At 42.1% G+C, this 21,147-nt stretch overlaps 1 protein-coding gene and 1 long non-coding RNA gene across 11 annotated transcripts in view; one reads left to right on the top strand and one right to left on the bottom strand.

The window, feature by feature from the left end:
* Positions 1 to 12,677, top strand: part of LOC147574986 (uncharacterized) — a 23,969-nt gene extending 11,292 nt beyond the window's left edge. For both annotated transcript variants that reach the window (XR_015242943.1, XR_015242944.1), the window contains one exon: positions 12,214 to 12,677. This is a non-coding gene — a long non-coding RNA (uncharacterized LOC147574986). The remainder of the gene's footprint in view (positions 1 to 12,213) is intronic.
* Positions 1 to 13,777, bottom strand: part of PALM2AKAP2 (PALM2 and AKAP2 fusion) — a 448,549-nt gene extending 434,772 nt beyond the window's left edge. For 4 of the 9 annotated variants that reach the window (XM_086683678.1, XM_086683684.1, XM_086683681.1 and 1 more), the window contains exon 1: positions 13,681 to 13,756. In XM_086683678.1, coding sequence (XP_086539804.1) covers positions 13,681 to 13,685 — 5 coding nt within the window. In that variant the 5' untranslated portion in view covers positions 13,686 to 13,756. Of the gene's footprint in view, positions 1 to 13,680 lie in introns of all 9 variants that reach the window. The other 5 variants (XM_086683680.1, XM_086683683.1, XM_086683690.1 and 2 more) reach the window with 4 other exon arrangements.
* Positions 13,778 to 21,147: the final 7,370 nt, after the last annotated feature.

Here is a 21,147-nt window from a genome sequence, read left to right as displayed (position 1 = left end):
GGATCCGCTTGGGTTTCACCTCATCTAGAAACAGGCAAAGCTGAGAGGTATAGAGACAGCTAGGAACAAGGGGAAAAACAGGAGCTACCAATATCAGCCACGCCGTGGGATGATCACATTCCCAGCGACCCGCTCTGCAGACGAACCCAGCAGCTTTCTCTACTGAAGAAACTGATAGCCACCAAGGATCCCATGCAGATTTCACCAGCTTTTGCCCCCTAGGTTTGTGTTCACAGCTGCCTAAGTCCCTTCCCGCCCTCTCCCACCCTTCTTCCCCCACCCTCCCCACTCCTCCACTACCATCAGAGCCTAGGGTCTGCACCAGCAGTCAGCCCTGGTTTCTGTGGCTATAGAGTGCAAGATGCCAGCCTACACCCCAAGAATGACCAATCTCCTGACGCAGGCAAATTTGGGGAGTGGGTGACAAGGGCCAAAGCTTTTCTATCAACCTGGGGATTTTGGTCTTAGGAATCCTTTTAAAATTCCCAAGGTAAGGATGAAGGGGAGGAAAGCTGAAAGTACCAAAATAAGACACAGATATATAAGAAGAGTGGCATTTTAGAAGGAGGTCTTGAAAAGTAGAGTTTCATACACACACTCACACACACACACACACACACACACTCCTCATATTTGTTTCTCCAGGACATGACGTTCCTACTCTTCTTGCACTAAAGTCATATGCACACCACCATGATATAATGAAATGTTTCTAATTGCAAGACCTGGAGAGTGGAACTAACAGGAAGGTACATTGTGTGGCTGACACAGGCGGGGAGGACAGACATACTGAGAGCCCTCAAGAACTGTGCTTTAATTCCTGAAAATGTAACTAAATTTAAAGAGCCATCATTTTATTAAGCAACCAAGAATCCACAACAGAACCTTGTTCTGTACAGTTTAGTTCTCAAATATGTATTGTCTTTATAATACTTAGTTCCCATAACAAGGAGTTTGGGAGCTATTTTACACCTCACATAAATGAAAACACAACTTAATAATATGTTTGAATTATCCTTTATGAAGTAGGTCACTCTTCCCTGGCTTCCAAGAGTAAAGATGCTTAAGTTTGTCAATCTCATTCACACAACATAATACTGGGGCACCTGGGTGGATCAGTCAGTTAAGCATCCAACTCTTGATTTCAGCTCAGGTGTTGATCTCAGGGTTGTGAGTTCAAGCCCCACATTGGACTCCATGCCTAGTGTGGAGCCTACTGAAAGAAAAGAGAAGAGAAGAGAAGAGAAGAGAAGAGAAGAGAAGAGAAGAGAAGAGAAGAGAAGAGAAAGGAAAAGAGAAAAGAAAAGAAAAGAAAAGAAAAGAAAAGAAAAGAAAAGAGAAAAGAAGGAAGAAGGAAGGAAGGAAGAGAGAAAGGAGGAAGAAGGAAGGAAGGAAGGAAGGAAGGAAGGAAGGAAGGAAGGAAGGAAGGAAAAGAAAGAAAGGGAAAGAAAGAGAAACAAACAAACAAAGAAAGAAAAAAATGTAATACTACAAGCTATTTGGTCCTAACATATCATGTTCAAACTCACATGAGTATCAGATTTATAGAATCATTCCTTGACATTTATATCAAGATATTACTGATTTGCAGACTCTTGAGACCACAGATAATTAGATTCACTAGCTATTTTTTTAAATATTAAGGAACTGGCTAAAGAAAAATATTTTTGGATTTTAAATTATGTATGACCACAAAAATTTTCAAATTCGTATTTTAAAAGATAAGACTACGTTTATCTGCCTTATAAACACTTTTTGACAACCCCTGATCCTGTTCTGATTTTCCAAAAATATAAAGATTTTATCTATTCACATGGAACTGCCAAGTTATGCCAACTAAAATGAAAAGTCTGGTTTTGCTCTGTAGATTGGCCTGTTTCACACAGTTTGCTGAGCTCCAGTTCTGTTTTGAAGGAGGACGTGTAAAAGAATGAGGCCCTCACTTCTGGCATTATGTTCAGCCCTACACTGTGTCTTTGCACTGTGAAGCTGTTACTCAAAGTGGGGTCTGTAGACCACCAGCAGCAGCATCCTCTCCCGGGAAGCTTGCTGGGAACACAGACTCTCCAATCCCACCCTACATTTACAGAATCAGGATCTGCGTTTTAACACTATTTCCAGGTGATAGCTATGCACTTCACAGCGTGAATCTCTGAGGAAATGAGACCTTGTTGCTGGTGTCATTAACTTTAAATGCTGGGCACTTCCCTCTTGGAAGATAAGAAGTTAAGGAAAGCATTGGAAGGATGGAGAAGTCCTGATTGTTTCTAGATCAGCTTTACTGTTTCTCTAAATGGCTAATCTGTACAGTCTGGCAGATCTTAATGCCTTTCAAAAGTTAGAGAGCTTTGATAGTATTTCAACAAAGATGGCTAAAACAAATCAAATACTGTGTCTAAAAAAAGCCTAGCAGTGACCTGTAAATCTTAAGTGTTTGTGTTTGTTTGTTCTGTTTGCTTTTTTCCTTTGTTTTGTCTGAACTTATTAGTGATCCCACTTTGCAAAGTCATCTGGAAAACTGAGTCTCTGATTCCTCAAGGGGGCAGCCAATCACCACGATACTGATGGTAACATGCATGGTCGTGGAGGTAGCATTAGCCATAAGTTCATCATTGCAAACAAAAACATGACTGTCAATTATTCAAACTAGTTTTAACATTGGAGTTGGCTTGGCAAGTGTTTTAGAAAGTGACTTAAGAAGTTGTTAAGATGGGGGCGCCTGGGTGACTCAGTCGGTTGAGCGTCTTGACTTCTGCTCCAGTCAAAATCAAGATCTCATGGTTCAGTTCATGAGCTCAAGCCCCACATCAGGTGCACTGTTGTCAGCCGATCAGCACAGAGCCAGTTTCAGATCCTCTGTACCCATCTCTCTGTGCCCCTCCCCTGCTTGTGCTCTCTCTCTCTCTCTCTCTCTCTCTCTCTCAAAAAATAAATAAAACGGGGGCGCCTGGGTGGCGCAGTCGGTTAAGCGTCCGACTTCAGCCAGGTCACGATCTCGCGGTCCGTGAGTTCAAGCCCCGCGTCAGGCTCTGGGCTGATGGCTCGGAGCCTGGAGCCTGTTTCCGATTCTGTGTCTCCCTCTCTCTCTGCCCCTCCCCCGTTCATGCTCTGTCTCTCTCTGTCTCAAAAATAAATAAACGTTGAAAAAAAAAATTAAAAATAAATAAATAAATAAATAAATAAAACGTTTTTTAAAAAGTTGTAAGATGACTAGTCCAGACATTAAAAACAAAGTGCTTATGTGCTAAATTAATTTCAGGGGCTAAGAATTAGGCTTGAATTTTGACCTCATATAGAATGCCTGAGCTCTTAGATTCATTTAGGCTCCTGTCACTTGCTATGTGCTTCAGACAGTATGCCGTCAAAACTTCCGCCAGCATAACACTTAGCACACTTTATTATATAATAACTTGGCCAATTATGTTTGTTCCTCATTAGACTATGGACTCCATGAAGGCAGGGACTGTCGTATTCCTTTTTGTATCACAGGTACCTAGAACAGTGTACCAGTGCACATAGTGGGTACTTAATAATTATGAGTGAAGTGAATGAATAAATGAACATAACTGACAGAGATATGGAAGCATTTAAAGTAGGACAAGCAGTCTAAATAACTCACTAGGTATAAAATACTATATAAAATGGAGTAAAATATCTTTAAAGCCCATCTATTCAGAACTTGTAACACACCTTTTGATTAGACCATATTTTATGCTTTTGTGCTATCTGTGAAGAAGATTAAACAAGATGGGATAGAGTTTATTGATTTGACAGCAATTTAGGAAGGATTCTTTTAGATGCTATTGATAAGTTAAATCACCACTTATATTTAAACAGTAGGTCAAATACAATGAAGTTCTATTCACAAAAACAGAATTTTTGCTAGTAAAGTTCCTTCCTATTAGGAGAAGAAATAAAATTTCATTTCCTTAAATAAAATTCTAATCGAGCCACCTCATCACTGAGATTGGTGCTCCCTCTGAGGAGTCAAATTTGGGCAATTTTTATTCTAAGTTACAAGAAAAATGATATTTTCAATGGGAAGCAGACTGACACTTCGGTAGCCTGTGGCAATGGAGATTCTCCTTCTTGAATAAACTCTTAACAATTATCAAACAGCTTCTTCTAATTTTGGAGCCTTGAGCTTCAATGACCAGAATGTGTAAACAGACACAAAGTTGCCAAGTTCCATCCTGGAAACCTGAAGTGTATTTTTTCTTAAACTTCAAACACTTCTATCCTTTGCACACTCTGTGAGTTGGGATCCCAGCTGGAAGTAGATGGCATGCTTACACTGGAGAATTAGAGGAGCTTAATAAAGGGACTGCTTTACAAAGGCATGGGCAGAGTTATGGGAAACCAACAGGGATGGCGAAACACCAGGGGCTAACCAAGTGGGGAGACCAGTCATAGCCTCACCTACTCCTGAAGGGGCAAGGGGAGGGAGAGGTCACCAGAACCAGGAGGGAACTAGAAGTAGAGTGTAGGTGTGGGCTGCAGGCAGGAGCTGTGGCCTTCAGATGAGGAAAGCAGACAATGCCAACTCCCTGCCCTGTAGGAAGGGAGACCATAGAGTAAGTCCACTGATGTCACTCTTCTTCTGCCCTGGGCTCTTCTGCCGGTGCTTTGCACTGACCCAACCCAAAGGGCGAGAAAGCCTCACTGCTGTAGTCCACACAGGTCAGCCTCAAAGGACGTTAAGCAGGGGAGGAAGGTACAGAATGGATTTGAAGGGTGAGACAGAGAATACCCACTATGCACACCTCCTCCAAAATTCTTCTGCTCTGAAGTATTTATAACATCATTTGCAAACTTATTCTGCCATATACATTGCTAACAATCGATTGGGAAAAAAAAAGATCTATAATAATAAATTTTCCAGGAACAATGACATTTGCTAGTTCCTCGTATTTTCATGGGAATGTAAGACTCACCGATTCTTTCACTCGGAGACATGGTAAAGGCAGGTTTTCTCTATATCTCCCTGAAACCTGCCAAAAATGAATGAAAAGAATGAAAAACCGGGGGGGGGGGGAGAATTTATTGACTATGAAAGTAGCAGAATTAAGATTCCCAAACCACAGACTATAAGAATTATCTGCCAAAAAGAGTAAAAATTTTATTAAAGCAGTGGACAGCGCAAAAAGGTGAATCTATACCTCTAGAGATGTCAATTGGCTTTCAAAAATTGCTAAGTAAAGAGAGAACCCACAGAGGCCCAACATTGGAATGGTGACCAGTGGTACCACCAAGTCACAAGAGACATGGGAAACAGCTGTGTGGAGGGGCTGGGTCCATATCAGACAGTGCAAAAAGGAAGTGTCACTGATGGAGGTACTACTGTGTGAACTGTCTATTATCAGTGAAAGTCTGACATTTAAAAACTTAATATAGAGGGGCGCCTGGGTGGCTCAATCAACTGAGCGTCCAACTCTTGATTTCAGCTCAGGTCATGATCTCACAGTTCATGGGTTCGAGCCCCAAGTCCGGCTCTGTGCTGATAAGAGATTGGGATTCTCTCTCTCCCTCTCTCTCTCTGCCCCTCTCCCGCTCACTCTGTCTCTCAAAATAAACTTTTTGAAAAATTAAAAACTTAATATAGAGGACTAGTCTGGACACATAGAGGGTTGTCATAGTCTACCACAGTCTAGCCATAGTCTGGAGGTAAGAGGTGTAGTGAAACAAGAAGGAAAGTTAACAATTACCTTTGTAGATGACTTGACCTTTCCCCTCTGTTCGCAGATGCTCAACAGAGTCAACCACATAGTGACAAATAAGCACCAAATATCCGTCTGCTCCCCCCACTTCAACATACACACGTGCACACATACACACACACACACACACACACACACACACACACACAGTGTGTGATCTATCTCAGTGACTTGCTTACATACTACAAGGCACTTCTAGAGCAAAAGACACGGTACAGTTTTAAGAAACATTTATGGGACAAAATATCTCATCTAAAGTCACTGTCTTCCCCAAACACTGTCTCCCACTTATTCTTGGGCAAATAGAAGGTTTGGATAAATTACCTCCATTCAGAAATGAGTAATAAATGCTGTCAACAAGCATAGACCCTTTATGTTTGATTATTATTTTTTAAAAAGAGAGGAAAGATTTACAAGCAAAAGGCAGGTAAGCGTATTCAGAAAAATAACACAAGAAATAAATAAAATTTTCAGATCAATCCTCCATGCACTCAAAGAAATTAAAGAAAAACAACTCTTTTAAAAAATGTGCAAAATGAGACTCATAAATATGGAGAACAAACTGAGGGGGGCTGGAGGGGTTGTGGGAGGGGGGATGGGCTAAATGGGTAAGGGGCATTAAGGAATCTACTCCTGAAATTGTTTCACTATATGCTAACTAATTTGGATGTAAATTTTAAAAAATAAAAAATAAAATTAAAAATAAATAAAAATAAAAATAAATTAAAAAAAAAAGAAAAAATGTGCAAAATGAGTGGCGCCTGAGTGGCTCAGTTAAGCACTGGATGTCAGCTCAGGTCATGATCTCAGGGTCTGTGGGTTCAAGCCCCACATCAGGCTCTGTGCTGACAGCTCAGAGCCTGGACCCTTCTTCAGATTCTGTGTCTCCCTCTCTCTCTGCCCCTTCTCAGCTCATGCTCTGTCTCTCTCTCTCTCTCAAAAATAAATAGACATTAAAAATTTTTTTAATAAAAAAACTTAAAAAAATAAAGTGAAATAAAAATGTGCCAAATGAGCTGGAGGAGTCAGAAAACAAATAGAAGATGACAATAAAACCATTACAGAAATGAAATCTACATAAAATAAGTAAGAACTAAACAAATATTGCTAAAAACAAAAGTCAGTTGCCTAGAGGATAGACTTTAAACTGTAATGAAAACTTACAGGAAAAAATGTAAGCAATTGAAGATAGTTACGGAGGGTACTAACTAATAGATGCACCTATAGTAGATAAAGAGGACAAGGAGGCTGTTTAATTGAAAGCCATGAAGAAAATGCCTTTACAAAAAATAAAGGAAAATATAAGTCTTCAGATCCAAGGGATGTACATATTTTCCAGGAGAAACTGACACAGTGACTTGCAGTAAGAAATATCACAGCAAAGTTATAAAGTTTCATGTTCAAATATAATTCTATCAGCACCAATGCAAAAAAAAAAAAAAAAAAATTGCCAGAGTGGGAGGGGAGAGAGGAGGTAAGCCAGGTACAAAGAGGAAATAATCAGGCTGGTCTCACACTTTTCCAGAGCAACAGTCCATGCCAGAACACAATGGAACAATGCCTTATAGAATTATGAGGGAGGAAAATACATGAATCTGTAATTTTACAAACATCCAATTTGTTTGTTCATAGAAGCAACAGAAAGGCATTCAGAATATAACACCCTTGGGCCCTGTTTGAAAACAGCACCTTACTATTAAACACTAAGTCAACACAAAATGCTCAGGAAAGAGGATGCCTATGAGGAAGGGGCTGGTGGGGATCTTGACTTTATCCAGATCGCAGACTAACACTGAGCCCACAAAGCATGGTGCTGCCTCAGGACCTTTGCAACTGCTCTTCCTTCTGCATGACTCATCTCCTCACTTTGTTCAAGTCTCTGTTCAAACTCTCCCGCTCAGAAACCTGTCTCCTGACTACTCTATCAAAAATAACCTTCCCTCGGGGCGCCTGGGTGGCTCAGTTGGTTGAGAGGCCGACTTCGGCTCAGGTCATGATCTCGCAGTCCGTGAGTTCGAGCCCCGCGTCGGGCTCTGTGCTGACAGCTCAGAGCCTGGAGCCTGCTTCAGATTCTGTGTCTCCCTCTCTCTCTGACCCTCCCCCGTTCATGCTCTGTCTCTCTCTGTCTCAAAAATAAAATAAACGTTAAAAAAATTTTTTTTTTAAATAAAAAAAAAATAACCTTCCCTCATCACCCTCTAGACTCCTAATATGTTTTATTTTTAGTCTTGAAATTAACGTATATACACATTGTGTCTCTTTCATGAAATAGAAGCTCTGTGAGGGGAGGATCTTTCTCAGTTTTGTTCACTGCTGTATTCTCAACGCTTAGAACAGCACCTGCTGTGGGGCACTTGGGTGGTTCTGTCAGTTCAGCATCCCACTTCAGCTCAGGTCATGATCTCACAGTCTGTGAGTTCAAGCCCCGCATCAGGCTCTGTGCTGACAGCTCAGAGCCTGGAGCCTGCTTCAGATTCTGTGCCTCCCTCTCTCTCTGCCCTCCCCCACTTGCGCTCTGTCTCTCCCTCTCTCTCAAAAATAAATAATCATTAAAAAAATGTTTAAAGGAACAGTACCTAGTGCAATCAAGTGCATTCAGTTGACTGAATGAACTGGGAGGATTATGTTTACAATTCAAAACTGCAAATGTTAAAACTTTGAAAATGTAAAACTAACAGTATAACTGCAACAAATGGTAAAAGGAGGGCTGAGTGGTAGAGTCTCGTTTCCTCAGTTGTAAGGAATCAGTCAATAAAGTCAAAATTGGACAAACTCTACAAAAACCTCCCTGATCGCTTTTTAAAGTTAATTAGGTATTTTAAGTTTTGCCTTTGCAAATAATTTTCATTCTCTTCTGGATTTAAGCTTGCTGTTTGTATTTTATGACTCCCTATTGCTGTCTGAAAAAAATGACCAGTAGCCCAGAGGCCCTCAGTCCAGGAAGGGCAAAAGCACAGACTGACCACTGATAGAGTGGTCACATAAAGTTAGAGGCACCAAGTATAAGTGTATTACTCAGATATAAATCTATAACGTGGCTAGGGTTGTCAAGGATTGAGGAAACAGGGACTCAAATATTCCTTGTGGCAATGTACTCTGACAATATATAGAAAAAATCATAAAATGCATACTCACTTATTAAGCGATTCCATTTCTGGAAAGTAGTATATGGATTCACTTGCAGGATGTACAAAGATGTTCATTGCAACATTGCATATAATAGCAAAAAAAAAAATGGCAACAAACCTAAATCTTCATCAAAGGGGACTGATGAACTATATTCCAAAAGTAACTGCTAAGCAGCTAATAAAAGCATATGTGATAGGTGTGTATGTATCGATATATAAAAGTATGCACAATATATGAAGAGGAAAAAGCAAGCTACAGAATAACAAGTGTGGTAGGACTTAATTTATTTAAAAGGAAGTATTTAAACTTGTATAAGTATGTGTTCCCAACTCTGTTTTGTTGCATGGAAAATAGGAAGGATACCTCCACACTGTTCATGGTAATGCTCTAGGGACTAAGACTTGGGGGAAAGAGTAGGGAAAGGAATAGGTTTATTTCATAAACTGAACCCCAAGCCACTTGAATTGTTGTAAAAAGCATACATTACTTTCGTCACAAAAATTAACTTTTAAAGGCCTGACACATTCTCAAACACAGTTACTCAATGCCTACACCATGCCGAACACGTAAAATGGCACACTTTGTGTAACAGGACAGACATAGCCAAGGAAAATGGTTCAAGGTCATATGGCACCCATAGTCACATTGAGACTAAACAGAAAGTTCCTTGAAGACAGGATCAGGTCACCATTTATCCCCAGGACCTATCGCAGTGCTTGGCACATATAAAATATTCAATATGTTTGCTGCATAAGGGTGAATGCACGAATGAAGGCATATGCTAAGAACCAGAAGTCAGCTGTGACTCAGTACCCCTTCCACGCATATCCCCTCATGAGCCTAGATTTGTTTCTGTGAAAAAGCAAACTTTAGCTTAGATGCTTCGGGATCTCTTCTGGATGCTTGAAACTTGTCCTGTGGCTAAGTGTCTGTGAAAGCAGGCCCCTGACAGGCAATGGGAAATGTCATTTTTCTGAGTCCCATCAAGTCAGAGCCCCAGTGCTGGCAGAGATGGCGACAATTGAAAGAGTTCCCGTGCTATGTCCTCTGTGCCTTTCAGCTCTCATACTGTTTTGGAGACTGTGTTCTAGAGAAGCGTCCAGCAAAACCTATAGGTGTGGTACCAAATTAGTAACCGCATATGCTGAAGTTTGTTCCCACATACACATTGTTCTCACACTCAACCCAACAAGGAGGGCAGCCAAGTACAGTCAGGACCGTCTTTGCTTGTTACGCATGTTTTCTCCTATTTCAACTAAGATGCTCTTGTTTTTTGAAAACCAGTAAGGCTCGTGAATAAATGATCGTATTCTTATTTTCACTCCATTTCATTTAAAATTAGTGACCTCGAGGGGCACCTGGGTGGCTCAGCTGATTAAGCGTCCGACTTTGGCTCAGGTCATGACCTCACATGAGTTCAAGCCCCGCGTTGGGCTCTGTGCTGACAGCTCAGAGCCTGGAGCCTGCTTCGGATTCTGTGTCTTCCTCTCTCTCTGACCCTCCAGCTCATGTCTGTCTCTCTCAAAAATGAATAAACATTAAAAAATTAAAAATTAAAAATAATAACAAAATTGGTGACCTCGGCTTATTCAAAACTATCAGGTACTGGCACACCACAAGCTGGCTGGTTTTTAAAACTGATAATCCCCCTTCTCCTGTTGCAAACGTCTGCAGTATTCTGATGCTTGCCTATGACACATTTTCTATGTCATCCATTTTACATACCTTCAGAAGGAAAGGCAATTTTAGGTTTTTGTACTTTGAAGCTTTGAAGGTACAAAACACAAATAATTACCATCACACCCATTCGTAAAGCTCCTTGTGGCACCCCGTTGCACTTAGCAGCATGTCTAAACCATCTTTTCCTCACTGCCAAAACCCCAGCCATACTCCCCTTCTTTCAGTTCTTCTAACCTGCCAAGGACCTCTGCTGCCCCAGGGCCTTAGCATGTGCCATTTTCTCAGCCCAGAGTGCTTCCTCCCTCTACTCCTCACCAAGCCAACTCCTACTCATCCTTCAGATCTCACATTAGATATCAGCTCCTCAGAGGGGCTTTGTTGACCTCCTAATCTAACCTATATTCCCTTCCTGTTATTTCCTCTGCATCATTTCCCTCATGGCATTTATTGCACTTTGTATTTGTATATTCATTTGTATATTCATTCATTCATACAAATGATTCATTTGTATTTGTATATTCATTTACCGCTTTAACATCTATCTTTTCATTAAACTATGAACTTCAGATGATGAGAATCATGCCTGCTCTGTTGACCAGTGCTAATCTCAATAAGTATTTGTTAGCTAGTTGAAAAAATTAAAGAAGGAAGAGAATTTTATCCCCCCCTTTCAATTCTTTTCCATAAACATAAGTTGAAAATGATAAGGAAGGGGAATGGAGTTATATCTTAGATGAGATTTTTGAGAGGGTTTAGATAGAGGGGAAGAACAGGATTTGAGAAATTTGGTTACACCCAAGACAGGAAAAGGTAGTATTCTGAAAGAAGAAAAAAAGAGTTAAAAAGTGAATTATATTAATGAAGCAATGGAAGTGGGAGAGTGAACAGATTAGACAGCTGGAAAGGCAGGAGGTTAACTGGAAGGTGAGGAGGACCTTGAAATGTCACAGGGGGACAGGAAAGCCAGGGCCAGGCTGATCAGGAGAGAAGGGGGCTGGCTGGGACACCAATCTGAACCCTGCAGAAGGACAGGGAAGAGCATGATACGGAAAGCCTGTGTTCACCAGGAATTCCACGTGGGAGGTAGGCACACCTGGAACAAAAACTTAGCTGGAGGATGGAGAGAAGATGAGGGAAAGGTCTGGGGAAGGAAGCTTACAAATCCTGTGTGCCGTTCCTCAGTTACTGAATGCTCAAGTTGTAAGTCTGGAAGGTATGTTATACATTAGAGTATTCATGTGAGATGGTAAAGATGAGAACTACTGTCCTGGCAAACAGCCAGGGTACCCTTTAACCTTCCACCGTGGGACCACTAGACCTACATTCATCCTCTTATAAAGGGCAGTTTCCATGTCTAAAAAAAAAAAAAAAAATGGCATTGGGCAATAAGAACAGAACATGCCAGAAGCCAAGTCGTCCAGCTTCTGCCCTGTGTACTCAAGCCTGCTATGTCTCCTGGTTGCTTCTGAACATCTACAATGGTATCTTGAGAATTGTGTTACTCTCAGTTGCCCTTGGGGCATTAAGTTTCTTTATAAATTGTCTGGGGGAAAATAAAACACCCTGGCACCAACCTGAGACCCCACAAAATGTCAACGAGGACTCCTGGAGACCACAATAATAATAATAGATAATAGATAATATTTATAGATAATAGATGATATTTATTGAGCTTTCTTTGTTCCAGGTTCGAAGACCATCAATATGTACCAATTTGTTTGATCTTCAGAAAAATCTCATGAAATAGTTATCATTCCTGTTTCCAGAAACGAGGCCCAGAGAGACTGACGTCATTCAGCAAAATGCACAAGGACTCAAGCCCAGAAAACCGATTCCAGAGACTTGATCATTAACTCCTTAAATTCATATATACCTTACAATCTACAGAGCCCTCTAGAAGATACAGAAATATTATCTGATCCTCTCAACAATGCTTAGAAGTAAGTCAGGAACATCTTTGTCTCCACGGTACACATAGGGAAACTGAGGCTCGGAGATATTAAATTACTGGTACAGAAAATCAGTAACACTAGTGCCAGCCAAGTCAGGGGCTGAAATCTACAACTCCTCACTCCTAAAATGCTGCACCACCTCTGACTTCTGCTTTAGCAGCCTTGCTGGTGAGGATTAAATTACATTTACACAATCAGATATGCAGAGGGATGACAGCTGCATCTACGGTTTATTGGGTTTGGCATGAAGATCCCGATACCTGAAAACTGGTCGTTATCTCTAGGCTGAAATATGATTTCATACAGCCCCAATGTCAGGAAGTATCCGTGGGAAGAGAACAGGAGGGGGAGAAGCTGACCAAGTGAGCACTATCTAATAGCTGGCTCCAGAATTCACCCTTTCCTGGAGCCTGTGCCCGTCAAAGTGGCCCTGCTGCGGCAGGAGCCTGAGAGAGTGACCAAAAGGCAACGCCGGGATGCAAAGGCTGAGGGGAGAGAAACCCCAGTTCGAACCCAAGACCGAAGCCCTTTATTGTGTCTTTTCTGGTTAACGCCCCTCCTGCCTCCCTGCCCTCTCTTCCCCACCCCTCCCACGCTATGCCCACGGTGCCAAACGTTGTAAGTCAACCCCCCGGCTGCTGCTCCTACCTTTCTGTCTCATTTCTCAATTACCCCAGGAACAAATCAATAATTTTGGGTCGTCTGCTGGTTTCTAGTAGCCAGGGCATTGCAGCTCTGTCTCATATTACCCACTAACTCATCATCCTTCCATTACACAATTCACACCGAACCACATTTGCTTCCGATCCGCAGTGACACCCCCCCCCCTTTTTTAACTGCAGTCCAATAATGCTGACATGGTTAGGAATCGGAAGTAATGGCTATTCTCAGCCAACTCCCTGAGAATCGGAAGCTTGGGGCAGGGATGGGGAACCCTAGGACGTGCTTCCCTCCTTAGCAGCAGCGTCCCCTCCGGAGGCCCTGCTGGCCAAGAGGCAGCCGCACAAAACCACTCATCCCGGGGCTCCTGCCCCTTGGCTCCAGCCCCTGCGACCGCTGCTATAGAAACACCAGGCGTACACACTGGGCTGAAATTAAACACCCATCCGGGACTGGGACCCGAGCCCGCATCTGCCTGCTGCCGCGGTCGCCATGGCAACATGCCGAGAGGAGGGCAGCGAGCCGCGCGCGGGGATACTCACTCCATCGCGGGGCTCCGGGCGGCCGGGCGCGCTGCTGCGGGGCTCACCGGCGCTGCTCGCCTCTGCCGGAGCCGGGCGCTCTGGCCGCGCCGCGCGCGAGGTGGAGCCGCAAGCTTCTCCCCTCCCCGCCCGCACCCCCTCCCCCCCTTGAGGGTTGAAAGTGAACGCTCCGGCTCTCTCAGCTCCCAGCCTGCGAATAAAACGGGAAGCAATTGGATAATGTTGTTCGCTGGGCGCTAGACAAGCCACTCCACTTAAATGTTTCGGGAGGGAGCGCTCTGGCAGCTGCGCGCCGGGCGGTGTGGCCACCAGCGCGCAGTGCTGGGGCGCCCGAGGCGCCAGGTGCGCCCGCGGTTCCCCTGGGACGGGCGGCGCTGCACGGAGATGCCGGGGACGAGTGGGAGGGCAGAGGGGCGGCTGCGGCGGTGACACAGCCCAGAGGGTTCGAGGAAACGATTGAGTCATCGGCAAGGTTGCAGCTCTTGCAGATTTGAAGTTGCAAAAGAAAGAAGCGTCTAGCAAATAACAAGTACTGCCCCCAGTGGGTCGGGCATGGGTTCGGAAACGCCATTGTGCCAGCCCAGCGGGCAAACGTCTGAGTTTCCCAAGGAAAACTCCAGCTGCGTTGCGGCGCCTCAATGCGGTGTTTGAACCCTTTGGCGACCCCACGCCCTTCTTACCCCTCCATATTCTGCGTATTCCTGCCCACTAGAAAGATATTGTCCAGTGTCACTTTCCTTAGCGCCTTCTTTGAAAACAATAGATACATTGAACGTGGTTTCCCAAATCACCACAGCCCCACCCCAGAGTTATAAGCCTCCCCCGGGCATATATGCCCTCCCTGTAACCCCTCAGAGAATTGCCTACTCCTAATGGTTTTCCAGGTGGGGACCTGGCTCCCACTCAGGTGCCCTGCACCTGCTGCAATAAAGAATGGATGGGACAAGCTTTAGGCTTTCATTGTGTGGTTCTGCCCGGTCTCTCTGCCAGTCCGTGTCTGCCAGGTGCTGAGGATGCAGCCCTATCCATAGTCATCACAGTCCCTGCCCTAGTGGAGCTCCCCTGGTAAAGCAGAAAGACAAAGCACAGAGAGAGAGAAGTCAACATCAACAGAGATCGAAAATATTGCTATAAAAATAAGTAATAAGACATCAAGACGAATGTTTTAAAATTAAGTTATGATGATGATTGCACAAATTTGTGAGTATACTAAAAAGCACTGAATTGTACATTCTGGCTGAATTTTATGGCATATGAATTATACCTTAATAATGCAGTTTTGTAATACACACACACACACACACACACACACACACACACACACTCACTCCAATGGAGAGTAAGAGAGAAGTAGACCCGCTAAGTTAAGGCCTCAGGAAAGGAGCCCTGAAGAGACTGGCCCAAAAGGGGAGGGGGCTCCAAAATGCAGCCCCATCTATAACCCTTAGATGTTATAAGCTCTACACAAGCAAGGGGCTGGAAGGAGACGGGTACAAAATGTTCAGAGGGGAATGCATTGCTTCTCCTTTCCTTCTGGAAAGTGAGCCACAAAGTCAAACCCAGTGACAATTGACAGGGCTTTTGGTGGAAAGAGATTCTGGGTCATTTACAGGTTTCCATTCACAGAGAATCGAGAATGAATTTGAAGATCACAAAACCCTCCCTCAACCTATGTCCCTCTCCAGGTACCATCCCACCCACCTTTTACTGGTCCCCTTCATAGCCAAGCTTCTTGAAAGCATTGCCTGCACTCACCACCTCTCCATCCTCAGATTTGTTCCCGGTAGCTTATAGGATTAAGCTCAATCAGGAAAGAGATTCGTTTGACGTATCTTAAAAGTACAGAGATGGGGGCGCCTGGGTGGCGCAGTCGGTTAAGTGTCCGACTTCAGCCAGGTCACGATCTCGCAGTCCGTGAGTTCGAGCCCCGCGTCAGGGTCTGGGCTGATGGCTCAGAGCCTGGAGCCTGTTTCCGATTCTGTGTCTCCCTCTCTCTCTGCCCCTCCCCCGTTCATGCTCTGTCTCTCTCTGTCCCAAAAATAAATAAACGTTGAAAAAAAAAATTAAAAAATAAAATAAAATAAAATAAAATAAAATAAAATAAAATAAAATAAAAAAAGTACAGAGATGAGTAGTCCTGGACCAGGTTAGCATCTCTCAAAGAGCTAAGAGACCCAGGCTTCTCCAAAATGTTCTCGTCATTTGTGGTCTCCCTTTCTGAAGTCATTTCATGGTCCAAGTTGGCTGCTCCAATGCCAGCCATCACGTCTGCATTTCAACCAGCACAAAGGTAGAAGGAGCAAAGAAGAAAGGGCAATGGAAGCATGCCAGCTACCTCTTCTGGAAGGCTCCCAGAAGCTGCCTCAGGACGTTTTCACTTACATCTCTTTGGCCAGCATTCAGTCACATGGCCACATTCAGTTTCCAGGGAGACTGGGCAAAACAGTCTTCATTCTGCATAGTCATGAGTCTAAATTCAGGGCTCCATTCCCACAAAAGAAGAAGAAAATGGGTATTGGGGGACAACCATCAGTCTTTTCTTACTCCTCAACCCTTAACAATCTAGCTTCTGCCTCCCCCGTGCCGCTGACACTGCCCCCCATAAAGTCACCGATGCCGAACACAACGGGCATGTCTCAGGCCTCTTCTTGTAGGATTTGTGAGCAGCGTCTGACATTTTGACAACTCCCTTTTGTATTTGTGTTTTGCTTTAGGTTGGTTTTATTGACACATGATTTATATAATGTAGAACTCATCCTTTTTAGGTACATGTCTAGCAGTTTGGGTACCTCATATGCTCAGGTGACCTCCACCATAATCAAGATAAGCAACATTACCATCACCCCCAAACAGTTCCTCTGAGTCCCTCGATGGTCAATCCCCTTCTCCCACCTCCAGCTCCTGGCAACCACTGACCTGATTTCTGTCTCCATGGTTTTGCTTTCCAGACTGTCATATAAACAGTCTGTAGACTTTTGTACTTGGCTTCTTTCACTTAGCAAATTCTTCTGAGAGTCACCAATGCTGTGTGTAGAGGCAGTTCCTTTTCATCGTTGAGTACATTGTACAGATGTACAATTTATTTATTCATTCACCCGTTGATGGATATTTAGATTGCTTCCTGTTTGTGGCAATTACTAATAAACTTCTATAAACATTGAAGTACAGGGCTTTGTATGAACATATGTTTTCACTTCTTTTGGGTAAATGCCTAGAGTCACTTCTTCCATCTTGAAATAGTGTCCAATCTATGATGCTACACTGCCACAGCTCTAGCTACCCTTTCTCTCGTACTTGTCTTTTAAATGTTACTTTTCTTCAGGGTCTGGTCTAAACTCTCTTCCCTTCTGACCATACATACCCTCCCTGAGCAATTTTATCTACTTCCAAGGCTTTCCTTAGCCATTTTTATGATGCTCACTTCTGAAACTGAATCTCCAGCCCATCCATCACTCTTCTAAACTTCAAAACAGAATATCCAAAGGCCATTTTAACATCTTCACAAACACCACAAACCCAATATGTCCAAAAAGCACTTAGCATTTTCACCTGTAAATCTCCTCCTGATAACCTGTCTGCCTGTCCTAAAAACAGGGAAGGAGATGTCCACACAGAAATCTGGGCACCTTGTTTGATTCCTCACCATCCTGACCTCCCACATCTAGTCATCAAGACTTATCTAGGCTACCTCCTAGAGAGTCACAGAGCCCACTCACTTCTGTCCATCCTTACTGCTGCTGCTAAAACAGCCTCCCTTCTGGCCTCCTTGCCTCTAGTCACATCTGAATGAGTTCCAACTCATTCAACTGTACTGTGTCTTCCAAAGACACAAGATCTAATTATATCATCTCCTTGCCTAATACCTTTCAATGGGCATCTCTTACCTTTAAGATAAAGGTTAGATTGCATTGCAGGTGCGCCCTAAGTTTTTTGAAGTTAGTACATTGACTATTATAATATTCAAATTCAGTAGAAAAATATGAATTAACTCTTATCTTGTAGGGCTGGCTTATACCTTATTAAGAGTCACAAATCACAAATACATCATCTGCTACATTTAACTATAGGAAGAAAATAACAGACTTTAGAGCCAAACAGATTTGGGTTAAAATTCCAGGTTGGTCATTTATTAGCTTTGTGATTGGGACATATTTCTTAACCTAATTCATAGGTTTCTTCATCTAAAAATGAGCACAATAATGTCTATCTTTAAAGGTTGATTTGAAAATTAGATACATTTTGTACAAAATGCCTAACACAGTGCCCGGTACTTAGCAGATACTCAATTAACAGTAGTTATAACAAGCTATTTCATAACTATTATTGCCACCATATCATTATTATTACATTGTAACTTTCCTCTGAAATCTCCAACATTGTAACAGCTATATCTTTATCTTCACAGCATCCCTTTGAAGAAGTGAAACCGATACAGATATAGACACTATGAAGATCAGCTTGTTTATTCTCTTTGATGAAATAAGAATGTTAGACTAGATGATATACTAATTATTCATTGAAATGATATAGATATATCGATAATATAACATAGTAAAGTAGCATACTAAGTAGCAGGATATGGCTATGTGTATTTATCGATACATATTCTCTAATAGCTTATTCATTTAAGTTGAGCTCAGTAGATACTATTAGTACTCCAAATACACATTAACACTTCTCTATGTTGGAAGTCAATAAGTTAAACAACTGTACCCACCTGAAATTTAGTCTAGAACCAGGAAATAAAAGTGATATCATAAAGTGCAGGCTATAAGCAATTATTCTTAATCTCCTTAGGGTCATAAACTCCATAGATGAAAACTATGGACACTTATGCCAAAAAAAACATACAGGGGCAAAAACCCACATTGTTCTTATAATATCAGTAGGAGCACAGATCCTCTGAAGCCCACCCATTGTCCATGGACTTCCGGCTAAGTTGTACTTGTCTGGAGTTTGCACCTTGCTTGCATGTACGTTGTTTTATTTTTATCCTGCAATTGTCTTCTAGGACAGTTATTATTACTGTCATTTTGTAGATGAAGAAACTGAAGCTTAGAGTAGTTAAATACTTACTCAGGCTATATGTCAACAAGAGTCAAGTTTATAAACAAAACCAAAGTCTTCAACCTCCTGGTCTAAAAGGAGAATAACCTAGCTTTGAGAGAAAATGTCACATAATTTCTATATAGGCATAATGCATAAGCTTTAGAACTGTTTAAACTAAGGACCATGGATGGGCTTTGGGGACCTGCCTCAGACCACACACAGAATCCGGTCTGGAGTGGTGTATGAAGTATAGAGAATAGGCCCGTGCCTTTCACTGTGTTACCTCAGTGTTCTCTGATTCAGACCAAACAAAACTCTGAACGTGACTACTTTGGATGTAAATCTTAGTATGTTTGGTTAAATGGTGTCTGGTTCACTAATATTAGAAACAGACAACTAGAAGAGGTTGGAGAGAATCTGGAAAAGTGTGACCTTGGGCAGTAACAGCTAAAAAGTGAGGAAGAAAAGTATGAAAATGGGCCCAGTAAAACAAAACAAAACACAGAGGAATCATTCAACCTAAGAACGAACGGTCCTATACATCAAAGTAGCTCCTGAGAACATCACAGGATAATCATGCTCGGCACCTGTGTTTAAGGCTAAACAGGTTTTCAAATGTTCCCACTTATGTTAGGTTGTCATTATTTCTACCTCAGCTAGGCTAAAACGCAGTTGTTTGGAAAGTGTATTGGTGTTCATGTTCAGTCCCGTTTCTCAACAACATTTGGTTAATGGAGATATTACTATCTAATATAATTCTAAGTGTCTAACTGGAGAGGAAGGGAATAAAAGCAGACACAGTCACCTTGTTAAGCTCAAGGCACCGTTCAAAGACATTAACAAACCCAAAGCAAATCATTAGATTGATCATTAAAATATAAAAACAGACGGTTTTCTCACTTACCTGGCATTACTGGGTTCCAACTCTACTCCTAGGAGTAATATGTCCTGTGCAGCTTTATGTAGTTTTTACATTTTATAACATACCACTTTACCTTTTTACTTCCATGTAAATAATGTTACTATGAGAGATATGTGGGAAAGAAACATCTCTAACAGAAACTGGGTATTTGTTCATCTAGAGCTGTGCATGGGGGAGGGGGGGTTGGCGGGAGTATAATTAAACAATTTACTGAGTTTCATTAATCTATAGATTTCCCACTTGACTTATGGAGCTGGAGTTAATATGGAGGCACTATTGGACTTCATGCCTCACTCTTATTCCACCATTAATAAGTCCTCTCTAAAAATATGTCACCTCAAATGGCTTCTTGTAATTCTGACACTGCATAAAATTAGCCCCTAGATTGTGACAGGAAGGATATTGGCAAAATGCAAGGAGTTCTTTTCTTTGGTTAAACACAGGCAAAGTTTCTCTCTCTTCTTCAGAGTCTTTCTATTGACTTCTCTATATACGTATGAGTATGCTCCCACAAGACACTAATAGCATTGACTTCTGACTCATGGATGATTCTTGGAATCACAGTCTACTGGCAATGGGAAGGATTCTGGGGTTACCTAGTCCATTAGCCAACACAAACTTCTACAACTGACCTGGGATCATCCTCCTTGTTGAAACACATTTATTGTGTTCTTTTAGTTCCAAAAGCTGAAAAGGCCTATTTGTTTTTTGTTTTTAGAATCCTCTCACCCACCCACAAAATGACGTATGTGTTCAGAACAGCCCATGATTATGTATGTACAGATGTAGCAAGAACATTTATTTCACCACTGCCAAGTCTGACCTATGATGGAAAATGAACAATGACCTCTCAGAGATAACGCCAGTGACACCATGGACTCATCAAGGGGACTTTGCCAAGGAAAAGCTGCCCCTTTACCACACATTGGAGAGAAACCAGTTCAATGTCACCCAGCTACACTGCATATTGGTTAAGCTGGGAGCCAGAAGACCTTGGTGATGTTTGATATAAGGCCATTAGTACTTAATTTAGTATAATCTTATCAGCTGTATCATTCATGGTACTGAATGAAGCTGGAAAAGCTATTTGGTTAAGGTTGGCTCTTTATATGTATTCATTAAATACTTTCATCTCCTGACATAAATATTAAATGTCAATATTAAAAGTACCTACTACCTAAGATGAGCCTCAAGATTTTTTTGGAACCTGTTTTGAGGAGGATCATTAGAGAGCTGAAAAACATTTTTCCCTTATGAGAATTGGAAACTTGGTTTTATTCTTGAGCTAGAATATTCTTCTGCTCTAGGAAGAAGTAATGTAACATTGTACTTATGCAAATGCAATTAAGTACCTATTAGAAAGTAAGCCCTATGGGACAGAGATTTCTTTTTCTATTTCGTTCACTTGTAATGCCCCCTAGAACAATGCCTAGCACATACTAGGCTCTGCATAAATAACTGTTGAACAAAATCATGAAAAAGATCATCCTATGAGA

The sequence above is a fragment of the Puma concolor genome, chromosome D4 (genome assembly GCF_028749965.1).
Source record: "Puma concolor isolate L17-30 chromosome D4, mPumCon1.1.hap2, whole genome shotgun sequence".
Lineage (NCBI taxonomy): Eukaryota > Metazoa > Chordata > Mammalia > Carnivora > Felidae > Puma > Puma concolor.
Note: the sequence above shows the minus strand (reverse complement) of the source record. Positions and strands in the feature narration are given on the sequence as shown.